The following is a 20,615-nucleotide window of genomic DNA, read 5'->3' on the forward strand; positions in this document are numbered from 1 at the left end:
CAAAGCACCAAGCTGATCTCCCTGTGCTATGCAGCTGCTTCCCACTAGCTATCTATTTGACATTTGGTAGTGTGTATATGTCCATGCCACGCTCTCACTTCGTCCCAGCTTACCCTTCCCCCTCCCCGTGGCCTCAAGTCCATTCTCTATGTCTGCGTCTTTATTCCTGTTCTGCCCCTAGGTTCTTCAGTACCTTTTTTTTTTTTGTAGATACCATATATGTGTGTTAGCATACAGTATTAGTTTTTCTCTTTCTGACTTAATTCACTGTATGACAGACTCTAGGTCCATCCACCTCACTACAAATAACTCAATTTCTTTTCTTTTTATGACTGAGTAATATTCCATTGTATATATGTGCCACATCTTCTTTATCCATTCATCTGTCGATGGACACTTAGGTTGCTTCCACGTCCTGGCTATTGTAAATAGAACTACAATGAACATTGTGGTACATGACTCTTTTTTTTAATTAATTAATTTATTTATTTATTTTGGCTGTGTTGGGTCTTCGTTTCTGTGCGAGGGCTTTCTCTAGTTGTGACGAGCGGGGGCCACTCTTCATCACGGTGCGCGGGCCTCTCACTATCGCGGCCTCTCTTGTTGCGGAGCACAGGCTCCAGACGTGCAGGCTCAGTAGTTGTGGCTCATGGGCCCAGTTGCTCCGCGGCATGTGGGCTCTTCCCAGACCCGGGCTCGAACCCGTGTCCCCTGCATTGGCAGGCAGATTCTCAACCACTGCACCACCAGGGAAGCCCTACATGACTCTTTTTGAACTATGGTTTTCTTAGGGTATATGCCTAGTAGTGGGATTGCTGGGTCGTATGGTAGTTCTATTTTTAGTTTTTTAAGGAACCTGCATACTGTTCTCCATAGTGGCTGTATCAATTTACATTCCCACCAACAGTGCAAGAGTGTTCCCTTTTCTCCACACCCTCTCCAGCATTTATTGTTTCTAGATTTTTTGATGATGGCCATTCTGACCAGTGTGAGGTGATACATCATTGTAGTTTTGATTTGCATTTCTCTACTGATTAGTGATGTTGAGCATCCTTTCACGTGTTTGTTGGCAATCTGTATATCTTCTCTGGAGAAATGTCTATTTAAGTCTTCTGCCCATTTTTTGATTGGGTTGTTTGTTTTTTTGATATTGAGCTGCATGAGCTGCTTGTAAATCTTGGAGATTAATCCTTTGTCAGTTGCTTCATTTGCAAATATTTTCTCCCATTCTGAGGGTTGTCTTTTCGTCTTGTTTATGGTTTCCTTTGCTGTGCAAAAGCTCTGAAGTTTCATTAGGTCCCATTTGTTTATTTTTGTTTTTATTTCCATTTCTCTAGGAGGTGGGTGAAAAAGGATCTTGCTGTGATTTATGTCATAGAGTGTTCTGCCTATGTTTTCCTCTAAGAATTTTATAGTGTCTGGCCTTACATTTAGGTCTTTAATCCACTTTGAGTTTATTTTTGTATACCGTGTTAGGGAGTGTTCTAATTTCATTCTTTTCCATGTAGCTGTCCAGTTTTCCCAGCACCACTTATTGAAGAGCCTGTCTTTTCTCTATTGTATATTCTTACCTCCTTTGTCAAAGATAAGGTGACCATATGTGCGTGGGTTTGTCTCTGGGCTTTCTATCCTGTTCCATTGATCTATATTTCTGTTTTTGTGCCAGTACCATACTGTCTTGATTACTGTAGCTTTGTAGTATAGTCTGAAGCCAGGGAGCCTGATTCCTCCAGCTCTGTTTTTCTTTCTCAAGATTGCTTTGGCTTTTCGGGGTCTTTTGTGTTTCCATACAAATTGTGAAATTTTTTTGTTCTAGTTCTGTGAAAAATGCCATTGGTAGTTTGATAGGGATTGCATTGAATCTGTAGATTGCTTTGGGTAGTATAGTCATTTTCACAATGTGGATTTTTCCAATCCAAGAACATGGTATATCTCTCCATTTGTATCGTCTTTGATTTCTTTCATCAGTGTCTTATAGTTTTCTGCATACAGGTCTTTTGTCTCCTTAGGTAGGTTTATTCCTAAGTATTTTATTCTTTTTGTTGCAGTGGTAAGTGGGAGTGTTTCCTTAATTTCTTTTTCATATTTTTCATTGTTAGTGTATAGGAATGCAAGAGATTTCTGTGCATTAATTTTATATCCTGCAACTTTACCAGATTCATTGATTAGCTCTGGTAATTTTCTGGTAGCATTTTTAGGATTCTCTATGTATAGTATCATGTTATCTGCAAACAGTGACAGTTTTACTTCTTCTTTTCTGATTTGGATTCCTTTTATTTCTTTTTCTTCTCTGATTGCTGTGGCTAAAACTTCCAAAACTATGTTGAATAATAGTGGTGAGAGTGGGCAACCTTGTCTTGTTCCTGATCTTAGAGGAAATGGTTTCAGTTTTTCACCACTGAGAACGATGTTGGCTGTGGGTTTGTCACAGCCAACAGATAGGTTCCCTCTATGCCTACTTTCTGGAGCGTTTTTATCATAAATGCGTGTTGAATTTTTATGAAAGCTTTTTCTGCACCTATTGAGATGATCATATGGTTTTTATCCTTCAGTTTGTTTATATGGTGTATCACATTGATTGATTTGTGTATATTGAAGAATCCTTGCATTCCTGGGATAAACCCCACTTGATCATGGTGTATGATCCTTTTAATGTGCTGTTAGATTCTGTTTGCTAGCATTTTGTTGAGGATTTTTTCATTTATGTTCATCAGTGATATTGGCCTGTAGTTTTCTTTTTCTGTGACATCTTTGTCTGGTTTTGGTATCAGGGTGATGGTGGCCTCATAGAATGAGTTTGGGAGGGTTCCTTCGTCTGCTGTATTTTGGAAGAGTTTGAGAAGGATGGGTGTTAGCTCTTTTCTATATATTTGAGAGAATTTGCCTGTGAAGCCATCTGGTCCTGGGCATTTGTTTGTTGGAAGATTTTTCATCCCACTTTCAATTTCAGTGCTTGTGATTGGTCTGTTTATATTTTGTTTCTTCCTGGTTCAGTCTTGGAAGGTTGTGCTTTTCTAAGAATTTGTCCATTGTTTCCAGGTTTTCCATTTTATTGGCGTATTGTTGCTTGTAGTAATCTCTCATGATCCTTTGTATTTCTGCAGTGTCAGTTGTTACTTCTCCTTTTTCATTTCTAATTCTGTTGATTTGAGTCTTTTCCCTTTTTTTTCTTGGTGAATATGGCTAATGGTTTATCAATTTTGTTTATCTTCTCAAAGAACCAGCTTTTAGTTTTATTGATCTTTGCTATTGGTTCCTTCATTTCTTTTTCATTTTTTTCTGATCGGATCTTTATGATTTCTTTCCTTCTGCTAACTTTGGGGTTTTTTTGTTCTTCTTTCCCTAATTGCTTTAGGTGTAAGGTTAGGTTGTTTATTTGAGATGTTTCTTGTTTCTTGAGGTAGGATTGTATTGCTGTAAACTTCCCTCTTAGAACTGCTTTTGCTGCATCCCATAGGTTTTGGGTCATCGTGTTTTCATTGTCATTTGTTTCTAGGTATTTTTTGATTTTCTCTTTGATTTCTTCAATGATCTCTTGGTTATTAAGTAGTGTATTGTTTAGCCTCCATGTGTTTGTATTTTTTACAGTTTTTTTCCTGTAATTTATATCTAGTCTCATAGCATTGTGGTCGGAAAAGATACTTGATATGATTTCAGTTTTCTTAAATTTACCAAGGCCTGATTTGTGACCCAAGATATGATCTATCCTGGGGAATGTTCCATGAGCACTTGAGAAGAAAGTGTATACTGTTGGTTTTGGATGGAATGTCCTATAAATATCAATTAAGTCCATCTTGTTTAATATGTCATTTAAAGCTTGTGTTTCCTTATTTATTTTCATTTTGGATGATCTGTCCATTGGTGAAAGTGCGGTGTTAAAAGTCCCCTACTGTATTGTGTTACTGTCGATTTCCCCTTTAGGCTGTTAGCACTTGCCTTATATATTGAGGTGCTCCTATGTTGGGTGCATAAACATTTGCAATTGTTATATCTTCTTCTTGGATTGATCCCTTGATCATTATGCAGTGTCCTTCTTTGTCTCTTGTAATAGTCTTATTTTAAAGTCTATTTTGTCTGATATGAGAATTGCTACTCCAGCTTTCTTTTTTTTTTTTTTTTTTAAATGTTTTATGTAATGTTATTTAAGATAGTTGTATATAATTGTACTAACAATTATCAGTAGTTTTTTTTTTTTTAAGATTGATTGATTGATTGATTGCTATGTTGGGTCTTCGTTTCTGTGCTAGGGCTTTCTCTAGTTGTGGCAAGTGGGGGCCACTCTTCATCGCGGTGCGCGGGTCTCTCACTATCGCGGCCTCTCCTGTTGCAGAGCACAGGCTCCAGACGCGCAGGCTCAGCAGTTGTGGCCCACGGGCCCAGTTGCTCCGCGGCACGTGGGATCCTCCCAGACCAGGGCTCGAACCCGTTGTCCCCCGCATTAGCAGGCAGACTCTCAACCACTGCGCCACCAGGAAGCCCTCCAGCTTTCTTTTGATTTCAATTTGCATGGAATATCTTTTCCATCCCCTTACTTTCAGTCTGTATGTGTCCCTAGATCTGAAGTGCATCTCTTGTAGACAGCATATATACGGTCTTGTTTTTGTATCCATTCAGCCAGTCTGTGTCTTTTGGTTGGAGCATTTAATCCATTTATATTTAAGGTAATTATCAATATATATGTTCCTATTACCATTTTCTTAACTGTTTTGGGTATGTTTTGTAGGTGTTTTCCTTTTCTTGTGTTTCCTGCCTAAGAGAAGTTCCTTTAGAATTTGTTGTAAAGTTGGTTTGGTTGTGCTGAATTCTCTTAACTTTTGCTTGTCTGTAAAGGTTTTAATTTCTCCATCAAATCTGAATGAGATCCTTGCTGGGTAGAGTAATCTTGGTTGTAGGTTTTTCCCTTCATCACTTTAAATATGTCCTGCCACTCCCTTCTGGCTTGCAGAGTTTCTGCTGAAAGATCAGCTGTTAACCTTATGGGGATTCCCTTGTATGTTATTGTTGCTTTTCCCTTGATGCTTTAATGGTTTTTCTTTGTATTTAATTTTTGATAGTTTGATTAGTATGTGTCTTGGTGTGTTTCTCCTTGGATTTATCCTGTATTGGAGTCTCTGCGCTTCCTGGACTTGATTGACTATTTCCTTTCCCATGTTAGGGAAGTTTTTAACTGTAATCTCTTCAAGTATTTTCTCAGACCCTTTCTTTTTCTCTTCTTCTTCTGGGACCCCTATATTTTGAATGTTGGTGCGTTAATGTTGTCCAGAGGTCTCTGAGACTGTCCTCAATTCTTTTCATTCTTTTTTATTTATTCTGCTTTGTGGTAGTTATTTCCACTATTTTATCTTCCAGGTCACTTGCCCATTCTTCTCCCTCAGATATTCTGCTATTGATTCCTTTTAGATAATTTTTAATTTCCTTTATTGTGTTGTTCATCATTGTTTGTTTGCTGTTTAGTTCTTCTAGGTCCTTGTTAAATGTTTCTTGTATTTTCTCCATTCTTTTTCCAAGGTTTTGGATCCTCTTTACTATCATTACTCTGAATTCTTTGTCAGGTAGACTGCCTATTTCCTCTTCATTTGTTTGGTCTGGCGGATTTTTACCTTGCTCCTTCATCTGCTGTGTATTTCTCTGTCTTCTCATTTTGTTTAACTTACTGTGTTTGGGGTCTCCTTTTCGCAGGCTGCAGGTTCATAGTTCCTGTTGTTTTTAGTGTCTGCCCCCAGTGGGTGAGGTTGGTTCAGTGGCTTGTGTAGGCTTCCTGGTGGAGGGGACTGGTGCTGGTGTTCTGATGGTTGGGGCTGGATCTTGTCTTTCTGGTGGGCAGGGCCGCGTCCAGTGGTGTGTTTTGGGGTGTCTGTGAACTTAGTATGATTTTAGGCAGCCTCTCTGTTAATGGGTGGGGTTGTGTTCCTGTCTTGCTAGTTGTTTGGCATAGGGTGTACAGCACTGGAGCTTGCTGGTCGTTGTGTGGAGCTGGGTCTTAGTTTTGAGATGGAGATCTCTGAAAGAGCTTTCGCCGATATTACGTGGGGCCGGGAAGTCTCTGGTGGTCCAATGTCCTGAACTCGACTCTCCCACCTCAGAGGCACAGGCCTGACACCTGGCCGGAGCACAAAGACCGTGTCAGCCACACGGCCAGTTCACAGAACCGGGTGGTGAAATGGAGTGCACAGTCACACTGGAAGGAGAAGGCACCCCTCGGCAGGAGGACGGTGCTGCAGGTTCCTCCGTTGTGACACACGCGCCCCTGGCACGTGGCCTGCGCCGTGTGGAGGGTGAGCCGAAATTTCACTCTTTTAAATGGCTGAGCAGTATTCCCTTGTATACATACACCACATCTTTATCCACTCATCTGTTGATGGACACTTAGGTTGTTCCCGTATCTTGGAAATTGTAAATAACACTGCTATGAACATTGAGGTGCACGTATCTTTTGGAATTAGTGTTTCTGGGTTTTTTTCCAGATATATACCCAGGAGTGGAATTGCTAGGTCATATGGTCATTCTGATTTTAGTTTTTTGAGGAATCTCCATACTATTTTCCATATTGGCTGCACCAATTTACATTCCCACTAACAGTGTAGGAGGATAGGTATGAGGGTTCCCTTTTCTCCACATCCTCGCCAACATTTATTATTTGTATTCTTTTTTCTGATGGCCATTCTGACATGTGCGAGGTGATATCTCATTGTGGTTTTGATTTGCATTTTCCCGATGATTAGCAATCATTTTTAAGACTATGGTTTGGTGGTATTAAGTACATTCGTGTTGTTGTGTAACCATCACCACCATCCATCTTTAGAGCTCTTATCTTTCAAAACTGAAACTCTGTCTGCATTAACACTAACTCCCCACTGCTTCCCCAGCCCCTGGCACCCACCCTTTGAATCTGCCTCCTGTAGTGAAATCCTACAGTATTTGTCTTTTTTGTGACTGGCTTACTTTGCTTAACCTGATGTCCTCAAGGTTCATCCACACTGGAGATTATCAGAATCTCCCTCCTTTTTAAGACTGAATAATATTCCTATGTATGTTTATACTGCATTTTGCTTACCTGTGTATCCATCAGTGGACACTGTGTTCCTTCTACCTTTGGCTGTTGTGAATAATGGTGCTGTGAACGTGGGTGTGCAAATATCTCTTTGAGACTCTGCTTTCAGCTCTTTTGGTCACATGCCCAGAAGTAGAATTGCTGAATCATATGGTATTTCTAGTTTAAGTTTCTAGGAACCACTAGTCATTAAAACTTCTTTTTTTTTTTAATCATTCATCTATTTTACCATTCCTATTATTCCTTAAACACGTCTACTGCCTTCTCTGAACATTTAGGGGAATGTGTGTCTTTCTAATTAATGGTCTCTGAATGGCAGTGTCTAAGAGTTTTCATGCGTTCAGAAAGAATTCAAAGACCCTTCCTGCTGTGTGTGTATATTTTAAATCGATCGCGTATATAAGTGGAGTTTGGGGTAAAACTCCACTGAACTTCACTTGGTTTTGCGTCATCTCTGGTAACCTGAGAGTTCCTTTGTCGGGTGGGGCTGCTGCTCACCACTCCTGTGAGAGGGGACCCCAGGGCCAGCGCTGCCTTTGGTCTTACGGCTCCCAGTCCCCAGCTCCTCCCTGTACCTCTGGCCCCAGGCTTCCCATCACTGTCTCTGGCTTCATCTCAGGGCCGAGAATGATCTCGGGTGCCCTTGGCCTGCAGCAGCTTGAAGCAGGCTTTCGGTTCCCAGCCAGAGATTGAAGTCAGGCCACGGCAGTGGGAGCGCTGAATCCTCGCCGCTAGACCAGTGGCCGGTGACAGGCCCTGGTCCTTCAGCTTTGCAGAAATGAATTCCCACAAAGAGATGGAAAGGAGTGAAACAAGTAAAGTGTTTATTAGGAGGAAAAAGGGTACATGTGGCTAGACACACGGGTGGGCTCAGAGAGAGAGAGTCTTGCCCCCATGGTAGTTTGAATCACTTTTATAGGGCGTTTCTTCCAGGTTTCCTTTGGCCAATCATCTTGCTTTTGCTTGATTCTGAGTCCGTATTTTGTTGATCTCAGGGTCCTCCCATCTGTGCGTGCGCATCTCTTAGCCAAGGCGGATTCTAGCGAAGAGGCCTATGGGTAGGTTGACATCACTCCCTTTTTGACTTCCAAGGAGCCTTTCTGTGCATGTGTAGTCAGGAAGATCTCCTTGACTCTGAGAATGAGGCATATGTGGTCTCTTTAACTCTTGTATGGGCAGGGCTCAGCTCTTCTCTTAATAGTTGTTTTTTTTTTTAAATTTATTTTATTTATTTATGGCTGTGTTGGGTCTTCGTTTCTGTGCGAGGGCTTTCTCTAGTTGCAGCAAGCGGGGGCCACTCTTCATCGCGGTGCGTGGGCCTCTCACTATCGCGGCCTCTCTTGTTGCGGAGCATGGGCTCCAGTCGCGCAGGCTCAGTAATTGTGGCTCACGGGCCCAGTTGCTCCGCGGCATGTGGGATCCTCCCAGACCAGGGCTCGAACCCGTGTCCCCTGCATTGGCAGGCAGATTCTCAACCACTGCGCCACCAGGGAAGCCCCTCAGCTCTTCTCTTGATCCTGCTATTTTGGAGTGTCTGTCCACAGGGGACAACTCCAGTTGCTCAGCCTGGGGCCCAGCTATTTCCTGCCTCAAGAAGACAACCCAGTACAAGGGAGCCACTCTTGCCCACGTTTCTTCAACTATCTCTATATAGTTTGGTACCTCAGTGCTTTTAGTCCAGCTTACAAAGATCTGTTAAAGATGAAGAAACCCATCTCCATTGTATAGGTTGTTAAAGGGCTCATGGAAACTACCAGTTAGAGCTTTGACTTCTTTCACCATGTTTGCACGTAGATGTGTAGGTGAGGGAATTGTAACCAAGTGGTTTTTGGAAGGGGAGGCCAGCTCATAGCTGTTGTGTTCTGGTCAGTCCCCTGGGCTTTGGGATCTCAGGTGATTCTTCACAAATTTCCTGATGTTCTAGCATGGCTGTACTTCCAGATGTGACATTTTTAATTTGGGATAGAAATGAGGAAAGGAGAGGAAAGTGGAAGGTCTGTAGCACTTAAGACCCTTTGGGAAAAATCATCCATTTTGGAAGAAAACTCAGCAGTGTTGGGAATCTTCCAGAAACAGGTGAATTCTACAAGGCTGTCCACCCCGCCCCCCCCCCCCCAAGCCCTGGAAACTTGTAGAAAGGGGAGGAGAGAAAGGGCAGAAAGGACCCCAGTGATGGCCAGTGGTGGAGCTGCCTGGCCCATGGGTGCCTGGGGCCCCGAGATGGATGGCAGAGTCCTGGTGCATGGCATGTTTTACTGGTCACGGCACTTTGAGTGACTTCCTCCACAAGTGAAAGGCGTGTCATTCCCGCTAGTTCCTGGCGGGTTCTCGCTTGAAGTTTTCTGTCCTGGAGACATTGGCCTGTGGACATAAACAGGTAATGACTCAGTCAACTTGACATCCTGCCAAGACAGCCCAGGTTGAACGTTGAGGAAAACAGTCTCTTCATGCTAAGGGTACAATCACAGGGTCTGGAATGCTCCTCCGGCCCCCTTTTGTTGATGTATTTTTACTTCCCTTCCCAGATAACCGCTTTTTTTAAAAAAAATAAAAACAAATAAATTTATTTATTTATTTATTTTTGGCCGCGTTGGGTCTTCGTTGCTGTGCGCAGGCTTTCTCTAGTTGCGGTAAGCCGGGGCTACTCTTCGTTGTGGTGCCTGGATTTCTCATTGCAGTGGCTTCTCTTGTTGCGGAGCACGGGCTCTAGGCACATGGGCTTCAGTAGTTGTGGCACGTGGGGTCAGTAGTTGTGGCTCGCTGGCTCTAGAGTGCAGGCTCAGTAGTTGTGGCACACGGGCTCAGTCGTTGTGGCTCACGGGCTTAGTTGCTCCGTGGCATGTGGGATCTTCCCGGACCAGGGATCGAACCTCTGTCCCCTGCATTGGCAGGCGGATTCTCAACCACTGCGCCACCAGGGAAGTCCCAGATAACGGCTTTGAAAAGGTGCCTTGGGGTCTGACTACGGATTAGTTATGCCTGCAGCTTGGTCGCTCCCCTGGGACTTAGGGGCACCGAGCAGAGTGAGCTCAGACCTCCCGGGAGAGCAGGGATGATGGGCCAGGGCGTGCTCACTGCGGCCAGGCAGACACATTAGGGCTGGCGGGACTCCCCAGAGGACACCCTGGACCAGGGACCCTCCAGGTGCAGCTACAGGATCCAGGGGGGCAGGGGGACTGAGGCCGGGGAGGAGGTTTCCTGGAGGGAGATTGGAGGGAATGAGGGAACAGATTGATTGGCCCTGATACTTCGACCAGGAAATATCGATTCTGAAGGTGTGAAGCATGGGGTGAGAAAAGTGTAGCCCACTATTTTAGGGGGGTGAGAAGGGAGAGGTGATGGGCTTCCCTGAGTCTAAATTAAATAACATCTTCATTGAAATTTATTTCGCCTGGCTGAGAATGCTACAGGAAGACTCAGTTAACGCAGTAATCTTCATTGAAATTCATTTCGACTGGCTGAGAATGCTACAGGGAGACTCAAGGCAGTGCAGTAAATGGACTCCATTTCCCACGCTGTCAGTATCTAAAGGTGAACCATGGTGGCCTTGGGGGTTGATGTCCTCAGTGGACACCCCTCCTCCCCGTCGCCTGGCTGACCCTTCACTCTGCGGACTGGCTTTTCAGACCCTCTGGGGCCTTTCCCACCCAGATTCACCCCTTTTCCTGCTCTTCTCCTTGTGCTTCCTCTAGGAAGGCCCAGGCTTGCAGGTGTGATGTAGTCGACTTTGCGTCCTGATTCTGGCTCAGGGTCCTCTCCAGGGGCTTCTGCAGCCCCAGAGGGCCCAGCCCGCGTTCCGGGGGAAGTCCGCGCCCCGCTCCCTGCAGGGCCCTTGCTGCTCCGGGCTTGGCGGGGGGCGCTGGCTCTCTCTGGGGCAGGACGGAGAGCAGAGGATGGCGGCAGGAGGCTCTTCTCAGCTGGAAGAGCCTCATAGGTGTCCAGGCCTGTTGAGTCCTGGTCTGTCAGGGCCGCAGGGGTGGATTTTCAAGGGAAAATTGGGGGGACTGTGGAGCCAGCTGAGTCCTTCACATGGCTGCCCGTTTTCTGAGGGCCAGGCTGGCCTCCCGTCCCCCGAGGTCCTGGGCTGCCGTGCGCTCTGTGCAAGATGCCGCGTGGCAACGGCCGCTGTCATTTCCTTGGTGCTCGTGGGGCAACACAGGGGAAAGAGGTTTTGAATAAACACACACTTGAGAAAGGCAGTGTTTTCTGTGCAGACTTGGGTGGGAAGGAGAAGCACGTGTCTGGCCTCTCTGCCTTGTTTCTACATTGCTGGTCCTTGGTAGTTCCCAGAGTCTGAAATGCACAGGCAGGCACCTAACTGAGAGCCTCTGCAGTCCCTGTGTTTCTTCGTGAGGCAGCCTGGCCGCAGAGTCCTGAGTGTTCCAGAAAGGCAGGAGGTGGCTCCGGGGATGGGAAGTCCTTGCACGCCTCCCCAGCCCGTCTCTTAGCCTGAGTTTGGGGAAGCATGGGGCCTTGAAGCAGCTGTAGGTCTGCAGACTCACATAGGTTTGTCTTTGTGGGATAAACGATGTGAGGGAGTGAGAGTTGGTGTGAGGCCCGGCACAGTTCTTCCCCCAGAAAAGGTTATGAGGGGAGAGAGAGAGCCACACATGTTTCTGATCCATCGTTACCTAATCCAGGAGAGAGAAATCTCATTCTAAGTTATGCAGAGAAAGAAAAGAACTACCTACTGCTTAATTTCTCGGGTCTGAGGTCTTAGGACTGGAACCTGAAATTAAAAAGAAAAATCTATTTATTTATTTATTTGGTTGCATCGGGTCTTAGTTGCGGCAGGCCGGCTTCTTAGTTGCGGCACATGGGCTCCTTAGTTGTGGCATGCTAACTCTTAGTTGCAGCACGTGTGTGGGATCTAGTTCCCGGGCCAGGGATTGAACCCGGCCCCCTGCATTGGGAGTGCGGAGTCTTAACCGCTGCGCCACCAGGGAAGTGCCCTGAATTTTTTAAATGTGTGCATATAGCCTAGAATTTTCTGCATAGTTGTCATGTCCTATTGCACATGTTAGTTTTGTCTTTGACAGCAAACTTGGTGTCCACTGCTCTGTATTCTGGTCAACCCACGTGGTTCCCGGTTCCTAAAACGGCATGTATGCAGATAGGATGACTCGTGGCCCCTTCCCCTGCTGTTCTGTGGCCTGTGCCCACCGCCCCCAGCAGTGAGCACCATGGGCGGGGAGTGTCTCTGGGGCTGCTGTCTCGGCTCACTCCATCCACGCAGGGCGCCTCCGCCGGGGCCACAAGCCTGGGATTGGCTGCCACTTTCTGAGGGTTAGGTCATGACCCGCGTCTGGTGGTCTGTATGGAGGAAGAGTGGAGATATTTACTGAGCGTTGGAAGGTCCGAAAGGCCAGTTGTGACCAGTGGGCTTTGTTTCTGATGCTGTTCAGAAAGAGGAGGTGATATATTTAGCGTCAAAACGACCACCCGCTGGGAAAGGGCCCTCAAGGCTGGCAGGGGTGCGGGGTTGGGGCTTGTGCTGGGCTTCCCGAGGGGCTTGTGGGTCCCCCATCTCTCAGGGTGTCGTGTCGTCATCTCAGCTACGTTAGAACATTAAATATCACATATAACTCATATTTCAAGGTGGGATTGGAAGAGAGATTTCTAGTAGGGAGGAAGAAAGATAATTTAGGGAAGTCCCCCCCTCCACTGCTGCTTTCCTTTTGGTAACTCGAGGTCACTGGGCTCTGGCTACTGAGTGTGGGAGAGACAGACCTCTACAGGGAAGGGAGAACAGCCCCGAAAGGAGAACAGACACTGCGCGTAGCTGCGCCGAGGCCGCAGAGGAGGGGGCTGAACCGAGCTGACAGCTGGCGCGGCAGGTGCACTGAACAGAAAAGATTGTTTTTAGTCCGCCTCAGGTAACTGAACTCCTTAGTCTTAGTCTGAAGGGTTGGGCACAATGTAAATATACGTGTAAGTCCCCCGACCCCCCCTGCAGCTCCACACAAGCTGCTGTGATCCGTGTTACTTGCCCTGTTCTCACCTCGGCTCCAGCCATCTCCCGAGGGGGCGGGGATGTGCTTCCAGAAGGAAAAGCCAGCAGCTGGATTTGGCAGTGGCTGCAGCCACATGTGTCAGACGTGTACGGGTGGGGGCACCGGCCTCACTTCCACCGGAGCCGCAGACTGTGAGGACAGGGATGTAAGTTTTCCAGTCACACGTGCTGGACGTAGGTCTGCTCTCAGGGGTCGGGGCTCACCTGGAGGGGCCTTGCCTTCCATTCTCCCAGAGCACAAACTTCTAGGGCATCCACGACGCTTTCCCGTGTTCTCCCAGCTCCTCTCTGGAAGAGGCTCAGGCCACCCCCTCCTCCCCTTTTTTCTTAATGGTGTTGAACACATTTTTATTTGCTTATTTGTTGTATCTCTTTTTTCTGGGTGTCATATCTGTTCACATCTTTTGTCCATTTAAAAAAAAAAAAACTGAATTGTTTGACCACTTTCTATTGCATCGTAAAAGATCTTGATATATTCTAGATACAAAGTCCTTTTTCCAGATATGTCCTTTTGACAATAGTTTTTAATGGCCTGTGGCTTGTCTTTTCATTATTATCTTAACATCACTTTTCAAAAGCAGAAATTTAATTTTTGATGCAAATTCAATTTTTAATTTGTTTTGGTTGTGTTTCAGGTTCTACTGGGAAGTATTTGTGTAAACCAATTCACAAAGATTATCTTCCAGTTTTTCATATAGAAGTGTTTTTAAGCTAAAAAGATAGGGGGTTTTTTTTTTTTAAGCTATTTATAGATTGAGTCAGAAGTTCTGAAGTTTTCTTTTTCTTCCTGCTTTATTGAGCTCTAATTGCAATAAAAAGCATATATTAAGTTAGAAACACGAACATTTGATACTTGCTACCCTGTGAAATATTATCACAGTCGAGTTCTTTAACTCATCCATCACCGCTCAGGCCCCTTTGGAAACAGCCATCCACGTTGTAGCAGGTATTTAAGAGCTGGCAGCTTCGGAACCAGTGACTGGACCCACCTTGATCTGTGGAATTTGTATCATTTCTCTCTGTGCCCAGAGGGCTTTCTGGACATGTGCGTATCTTCTCTTTGTGAGGCTTGGAGAGTAAATTCCGTGGACTGCCACATCTCTGTATGATGTCTCCTGGGAAGACACTTGTGTGAGGGTCTGAAATGAGGTCTGGGTTGGAATGAAGCTAGGCAGAACAGGCATCTGTGTGGGAAGGAGGTGAGGTCCCATCTCAGGGGCTCCACGACCAGATTGTGTCTAAAAAATCACTTGGGCTGCCGTGCGTGCAGAGTCCCGGGTGTGGAGTTTAATATCTTGCATTTACGCAACGTTTGAAGATTTGTTCTTTTCCTAGAAGAAAATACCTTAATTTTTTTTTTTAAAAGCTAATATGTAGTCAGGTGGAAAATTTAAGCAGAATCAGAGTGGGAAAGCAGCAATCCGCACTATGCGGAGATAACCACTGTTAACATTTAGGGAAAGTCTTTCTACGTGTCACTTTCTGCAAATTTTCTAGAATTTATGTAAATGGGATCATACCGTAGATGCTATTTCTAACCTGCTTTTTCTCTTTTACAATACTGTGGACGTCATTTTATATTCACAGGGATCCCCTGAAGCAGAAAGTTTAGGTGTTATTTCCATTTTACAGATGTCAGGATGAGACACCAAGTCTCATCCAGGGGTGCACAGTTAATAACGAAGCTACGAGGTCGTATTTTGACACTGAGCAAAGTCTAATTCTATCAGATAAATCTAGAACGCTTATTTCCTGTGACAAAGACAGGTTTTTACTTCTGTTCTTTGGAATCTTTCCTCTCCTAAAATTCTGGGTTATGACATAAATTCCTTGGTATTTTTAAATGTTGTGATTTGGCTGCCTTGTTGCTTGATTGGGTTTGAGAGCCGAGATTCAGGGTATGGGGGGTGCCCTGGGGAGGACCTTTCTGCATCCCCTTCTATGTCAGGTTGTGCCGGGGGGTTTAAGAGTGTTTTTCCTCCGTAATCGAGTGTGTTCGGTCACTGTTCCTGCCTCTCTCTCTCTCCCTTCCCTCCTTCGCCAGGGACCTGGAAGCCAGGGCGCAGAACGAGTTCTTCCGGGCCTTCTTCAGGCTGCCGAGGCGGGAGAAGCTGCACGCCGTCCTGGACTGTTCCCTCTGGACCCCGTTCAGCCGCTGTCACACTGCCGGACAGATGTTCACCTCCGACAGTTACGTGTGCTTTGCCAGCAAGGAAGCTGGCTGCTGCAAAGTCATCCTCCCGCTGCGAGAGGTAGGCCTGCCTTCCTCCTGCCGGGGAGCCGTGGTCGCCGTGAGATGGGGCGTTGGAGGGGGTGCATGCTCACGCTGCAAGGCTCTGCCACCCAGGATGGGCGGGTCTGGAGAGATGCATGGCCTGAATTGACCAGGGGCCTTTGCTTGTTCTGTTGTTGCTTGGCAACCTGAAATTTGCATAGACCTGAATGGTGAGAACAGGGCACCCTGGCCTCCGCATTATTGATAAAGCTGTTACTATAAAGTACCTGCTTAGCAATGAAAGCTTTTCCAGCAGCCCTTAGGGATGAATCCTTCCCTTTCACCCACAAAGGGAAAAGAAAAAAAGGGGACTTACAAAAGCATCATCTTTTGAAAATAAATGTCAGATTGCTTGGTTTTTATACCCTCCTGGAACTTTAGGTAAAAATTTAGAAAAATGCTTCCTTTCAACTGTAAAATTCCACAATTCTCTTCTTGGAAATGGAGTCTGCTTCCACATCTGACAAGCCTCAGTGCTGTGGTTTCAGGGCATGTCGGCCTGTGACAGGACCCACGGCTCTGTCACACCTCAGGACTTCCAGATTCTTGCTATTAACATATGAACTAAGCACTATTCAGAAAAACTCAATTTTTTCATTCATGTGATTGACCTCCATTTTTCTGCAGCAGGTGTCTTCATTTTACAAATATTCCTACTTATGAGTGGAGCAAGAAATCCTGGATTGCCTTATGTAGTTTTTTTTTTTTTTAACTGTGGTAACGTATACATAACATTTACCATTTTAACCATTTTAAACTGTTACAGTTCACTGGTATTAGGTACATTCACACTGTTGTGCAACCATCACCAGAATTTTTTCATCTTTCCAAACTGAAACACTATCCCCATTAAACAGTAACTTCCTGTTCCCCTCCCCCAGCCCCGAGGACCCACCACTCTGCTTTCTGTCTCTATGAATCTGACTCCTTTAGGTCCCTCGTATCAGTGAAATCCTACAGTATTTGCCCTTTTGTGACCGGCTTATGTCACTTAGCATAACGTCCTCAAGGTGAATCCAGACTGTAGCACCTGCCGGAATATCCGTGCCTTTTAAGGCTGAATAATATTCCACTGTATGCAGGAGCCCGTGTTTTGGTTATCCATTCGCGCGTTCATCCCGCCAGGGGCACTTGAGTTGCTCCACTTTGCGCCGTGGTGCATATGCCGCATTCCGTACTTTCTAACTTCGTACCAGTTCCTTTTGCAGTTACTGGGTTTTGCCTTCTCTCTCGGGATATTTTCCGAATATGCAGTGAAACAACCTGCCCGTCTTCTCTCTTGCTGTGCCTCTGTGCGCGTGATTGTTTGTAACAGGTCGTGAGCATTGAGAAGATGGAGGACACGAGTCTGCTGCCGAACCCCATCATTGTCAGTATCAGGAGCAAGATGGCCTTCCAGTTCATTGAGCTCGCGGATCGCGACAGCCTGGTGGAGAGTCTGCTGGCGAGGCTGAAGCAGGTGCACGCCGACCACCCCGTGCTCTATGACACCACGGGGGATGAGGACCTGGTATGATCCTTGGAAACCGTGGGATCCCATAAATTGCAAACCCCTTTTTCCAGCACCTCGAGGGCAGGGGTCTCCAAAGGGGTGTGCACGTAACGATGATCCCCTTGGGTACCAGAAAAATGTTAGCAATGATTGGGTCCGTGTAGCAGACAGTGTGGTATCATCTCTGACGCACCGGTGTCCTGAGTGGGTGTGGCAGGTTGGAGGGTGGATGGGACTCACCCACAGGTTGCACCCCCGACAGGTTACAGGGATAAGAGGGGGTATACCCACGTGTCAGAGGGATTGACAGGCCACCCCCTCAGAGGTTGGAGGGTTTGATGGGAATCAACCCACAGGTGAGTGGACACCCTCCTTTACCAGTTAGAGAGGTCAGTTGCCCCCTCCCCATCCCCCCGAGGTTGGAGGGGATGATGTTATTTGGGAGCAGATGTAAGTTGCCGAAAGAGATGTTGCATGTCTTTAAGATGGGACAGCTGCAAAAATAGACCTGGATCTGCTGGGACCTAGTCCCTAATTCTGTCACCACCCATCCCCCTTCTTTCTGGACCTCTTTTCATCCAGTAGTGACAGGAGGAAAGGAGGGAAAGTCTCTCAGTACACCGAGAGCAGTTTCTCGAGATGGCCATCCTCAGTTCTGGAAGCTGAGGGCGTGATGGTGCTTTCCCAACCCCACTGGGGCCGTGCTCGTGTGCCATGAGCAGCCTTGCCGGGAAAAGCGCTGTGTGGACCATATTCCTTACTGAGGATCAAATCTGTTGGGTCTAGTGTTAGTCTGTTTTTCCCATAAGTCCCTAAACAGAGAGGCGTGTTTGTTAATAAGCTCATGCATCCAAAGGCAAAACAAAGACTGTCTTATAACGAAGGCAGTGACTTCTCTTCTCATTTTCTTTTTTCTCCCCATGCAGACTTCATCTGTGTTTCATTCAACAAGCATGTGGGGTGACCACAGGTTTTGGGCGTATTGAGATGGTGTCTTCTCAAAATAGCGAGGAAAGGGAGAAGACTTGAGCCCGCAGCTGCACCCCCGAGGCCCTGGTCGCCGGTTTCCGGCGGTCGGGCAGCCAGAGCCCCGACTCGAGACTGGTGGGTGATGAGGCTCCGCCCTCGCCGCCGCCGGGCACAGGCGGAGGTGTCAGGGCGTGGCTTCCCGCAGGCCCTGGAGGGTGGGCCTGGCGTGGCACAGGTTACCAGGCAACCTGGGGGACACATGATGCGCCCTCTTTGCCTCATTGGCAAAAAGGGGAAGTGGTCAGTGGTGCTAGTGGCCTGAGCGCGTCCCGGTGGGTGAAGGATGTGGTGGGACGTCCGAGGGCCATGGCTCTCCCCACCTGCCCCTCAGGTGGCATCCGTCCATGCCGTCCCTTGTGGGGTTTCCAGGTGCAGAACAAGTCTATCTCCTTTTATCCAGTGGTGTCTGTGTGGCTCTTTGGTACAGTGTTTCTTTTTTGTACCCTGGCTGTCTTCTAGTTTTACTGAACTAAAAATACTTTTGTCACATTTATATAGTTTTCTCCTCTGTAGGGAGAGTCTGAGGGCAATGCCTGTATGGTAAATAGACTAGAAATCATGCTCTGAGATGGTGCCCTGGCAGGAGGGGTGCTGTGTTGGGACCGTGAGTACCAGGGTGGCCGTGAACATGATTTCTGCCCCTTGGCCGCTTAATGGCTCGTGGATCATAGATCGTTAGCTTTATTCATTCAGAACTGAGCCTTCTGATGTACTTTACAGAGATGCTCAATGAATGCTCGATGAAACACGTAAGAATATTGACTGTATGTAACGTCAGTATTCTGTAAACGTCTCCCATTACTAGAGAATACAGATAATTAAAAGCATATATAAACATCTGTTTAAAAGGCAGTAAAAATTCCTGCCAGCTAGGAATTCTAAAGGATTTTAAAAATCCATAATTTTAAAGGATTTTCAGTCACCTAGAGACATCGTATCTTTTCCATCTCTGCCGATGAGAACGATGTAAGTTTTTCGGGTTGGCAGTTTTTCCGCTGGCTGTCAGGAAGTTCAGGCAAATCGTGAGAGCCCCTTGCTCCCCTCTGCCCTCTGAGCTGACCTGTTTCGGCAGCTGGCTTGGTGTCAGCATCCGGAGAGGCTTCCCCACCCCGCCCTGCCCCCCCTCCCATCTGCTCTGGACATTTTATCAGTATTTGTGTCAGTGCTTCCACTGGGCCCTGAACCCCTGAAGGGCTGGTGACCTTTACATCCTCTGTGCCTGGTGGAGGTTCAGCAGTATCTGCCGAGCGAATTGCCTGTCCCTGTTGGTCCCTCTGTCAGCAGAAGGAGCGCCCCTCTGTGACGGGTTGTGGAAGGTGCGGACGACCTTCTTTGTACATGCAGCGTGTTTCCACTTGCAGTCCAGAGAACAGATCAAGATGCGACTGTGGAACGACCACTTCGTGGAGTACGGCAGGACCGTGTGCATGTTCCGGACGGAGAAGATCCGGAAGCTGGTGGCCATGGGGATCCCCGAGTCGTTACGCGGCAAACTCTGGCTCCTTTTCTCTGGTGAGCATTTCTGGGGTCTCCAGGCCGACTTTCATTTCTGGAGCAGACACGGGACAAAGGCCCCGACCTGGGCAGTGTGTGTGTGCAGACGGGTCCCCTCTGCCTGTGACGTGCCCGACCGGGGACCTAGGACCTTCTCGTGTTGGCCGTGATGTCCTGGGTCAGTGCAGGGTCTGGCCAAGTGGTCGCCTCTCCTGTAGAAATGACTTTATGAGTCTCTTCGTTGTCCTCAGAACTCTGTTCAGGACGCCCTTGACGTGCAGTGTCCTTCTAGGACGTGAGTCCTGAGGTCGACGAAACGAGAACATCTTCAGAAGTTGTTCAGTTGCGTGTGTTGTAGTGAATCCCTCAGTGCGCACTTCCCTTGGTCGCCCCTCTGTGGAGGGCCCACAGCGTCCCCACGAGGCAGAGCCGCAGGGTTTTCTCTCCTGCCTGCGTCCTCCTCCTGCACCGCTGCACCGGGGACTCTGCTACCGTTGGGCATCTCTCATCAGGACACTCGCTGACGGATGAGCTGAGACTGGGGCCAAGGTCCCCAGAGGCGTTCCAAGCAGGCATTTCTCTGTCAGCCGTCGGGTGCCGCTCGGGGGAGCGGCTGGGGCCCTGCCAGCAAGAAGGGAAGGCCCTGCGGTCCAGGACAGTGTGACCGCTGCCCCTTTCGGGGTGCTAGGGGCGGGGTGGCCGGGGCTCCGCCTCCCCCGGGGGCCCTGCTGTGCTCTCCCGGAGGCTAGGCCTGGGGACCCGTCCTCCCCGCTCCCCTGTCCCTGTCCCTCCCTCAGTCGGCCTCCCCCTCCGTCACCTCTCTCCTCCCTCTTCCCCGTCTCTCCCCGAAGTCGCCCAGCCCCTCTCCTCTGCTGCCCGAGAGGCCCAGCCCCGGCCCCGCTGCTGTCCAGCTCCGGGGCGGTGGTGCTACTGAGCGGGGGTTTACTGGTCCTCCTCCCCCCAGCGCTCACCTCGTTGCACAGGCCGAGTCTCCCCGCTGCCTCCCGGCCTGTCTCTCTCGCTGCTCACCAACAGCACGCCAGTGAAGCCCTTCCTCTGTCAGATGAGGGTACTTTTGTATTTAAGAAAAACAATCCATATTCATATGGAGCAGCAAAGAAAGTGACATGGCTCAAAATCCCACCACCTAGAGTTGACACCTGCTGTCGCCACTGGGGTGACATCCTCTAGGTCTCTTTAGTGAACGTGAACACACACACACACACACACACACACACACACACACACACACACACACACA

The 20,615-nt window shown here is 47.5% G+C and overlaps 1 protein-coding gene across 1 annotated transcript in view; it reads left to right on the plus strand.

The window, feature by feature from the left end:
* The window catches only part of TBC1D8 (TBC1 domain family member 8), a 134,389-nt gene that overhangs the window by 85,961 nt on the left and 27,813 nt on the right, over positions 1-20,615 (plus strand). Inside the window, 5 exon segments of the mRNA XM_036872412.1 lie at positions 15,109-15,316; positions 16,655-16,849; positions 17,758-17,802; positions 17,804-17,935; positions 19,222-19,372. Of these exon segments, the coding sequence (XP_036728307.1) occupies positions 15,109-15,316; positions 16,655-16,849; positions 17,758-17,802; positions 17,804-17,935; positions 19,222-19,372 (731 nt within the window).

This window comes from Balaenoptera musculus, chromosome 13 (genome assembly GCF_009873245.2).
Source record: "Balaenoptera musculus isolate JJ_BM4_2016_0621 chromosome 13, mBalMus1.pri.v3, whole genome shotgun sequence".
NCBI classification, from domain to species: Eukaryota; Metazoa; Chordata; class Mammalia; order Artiodactyla; family Balaenopteridae; genus Balaenoptera; species Balaenoptera musculus.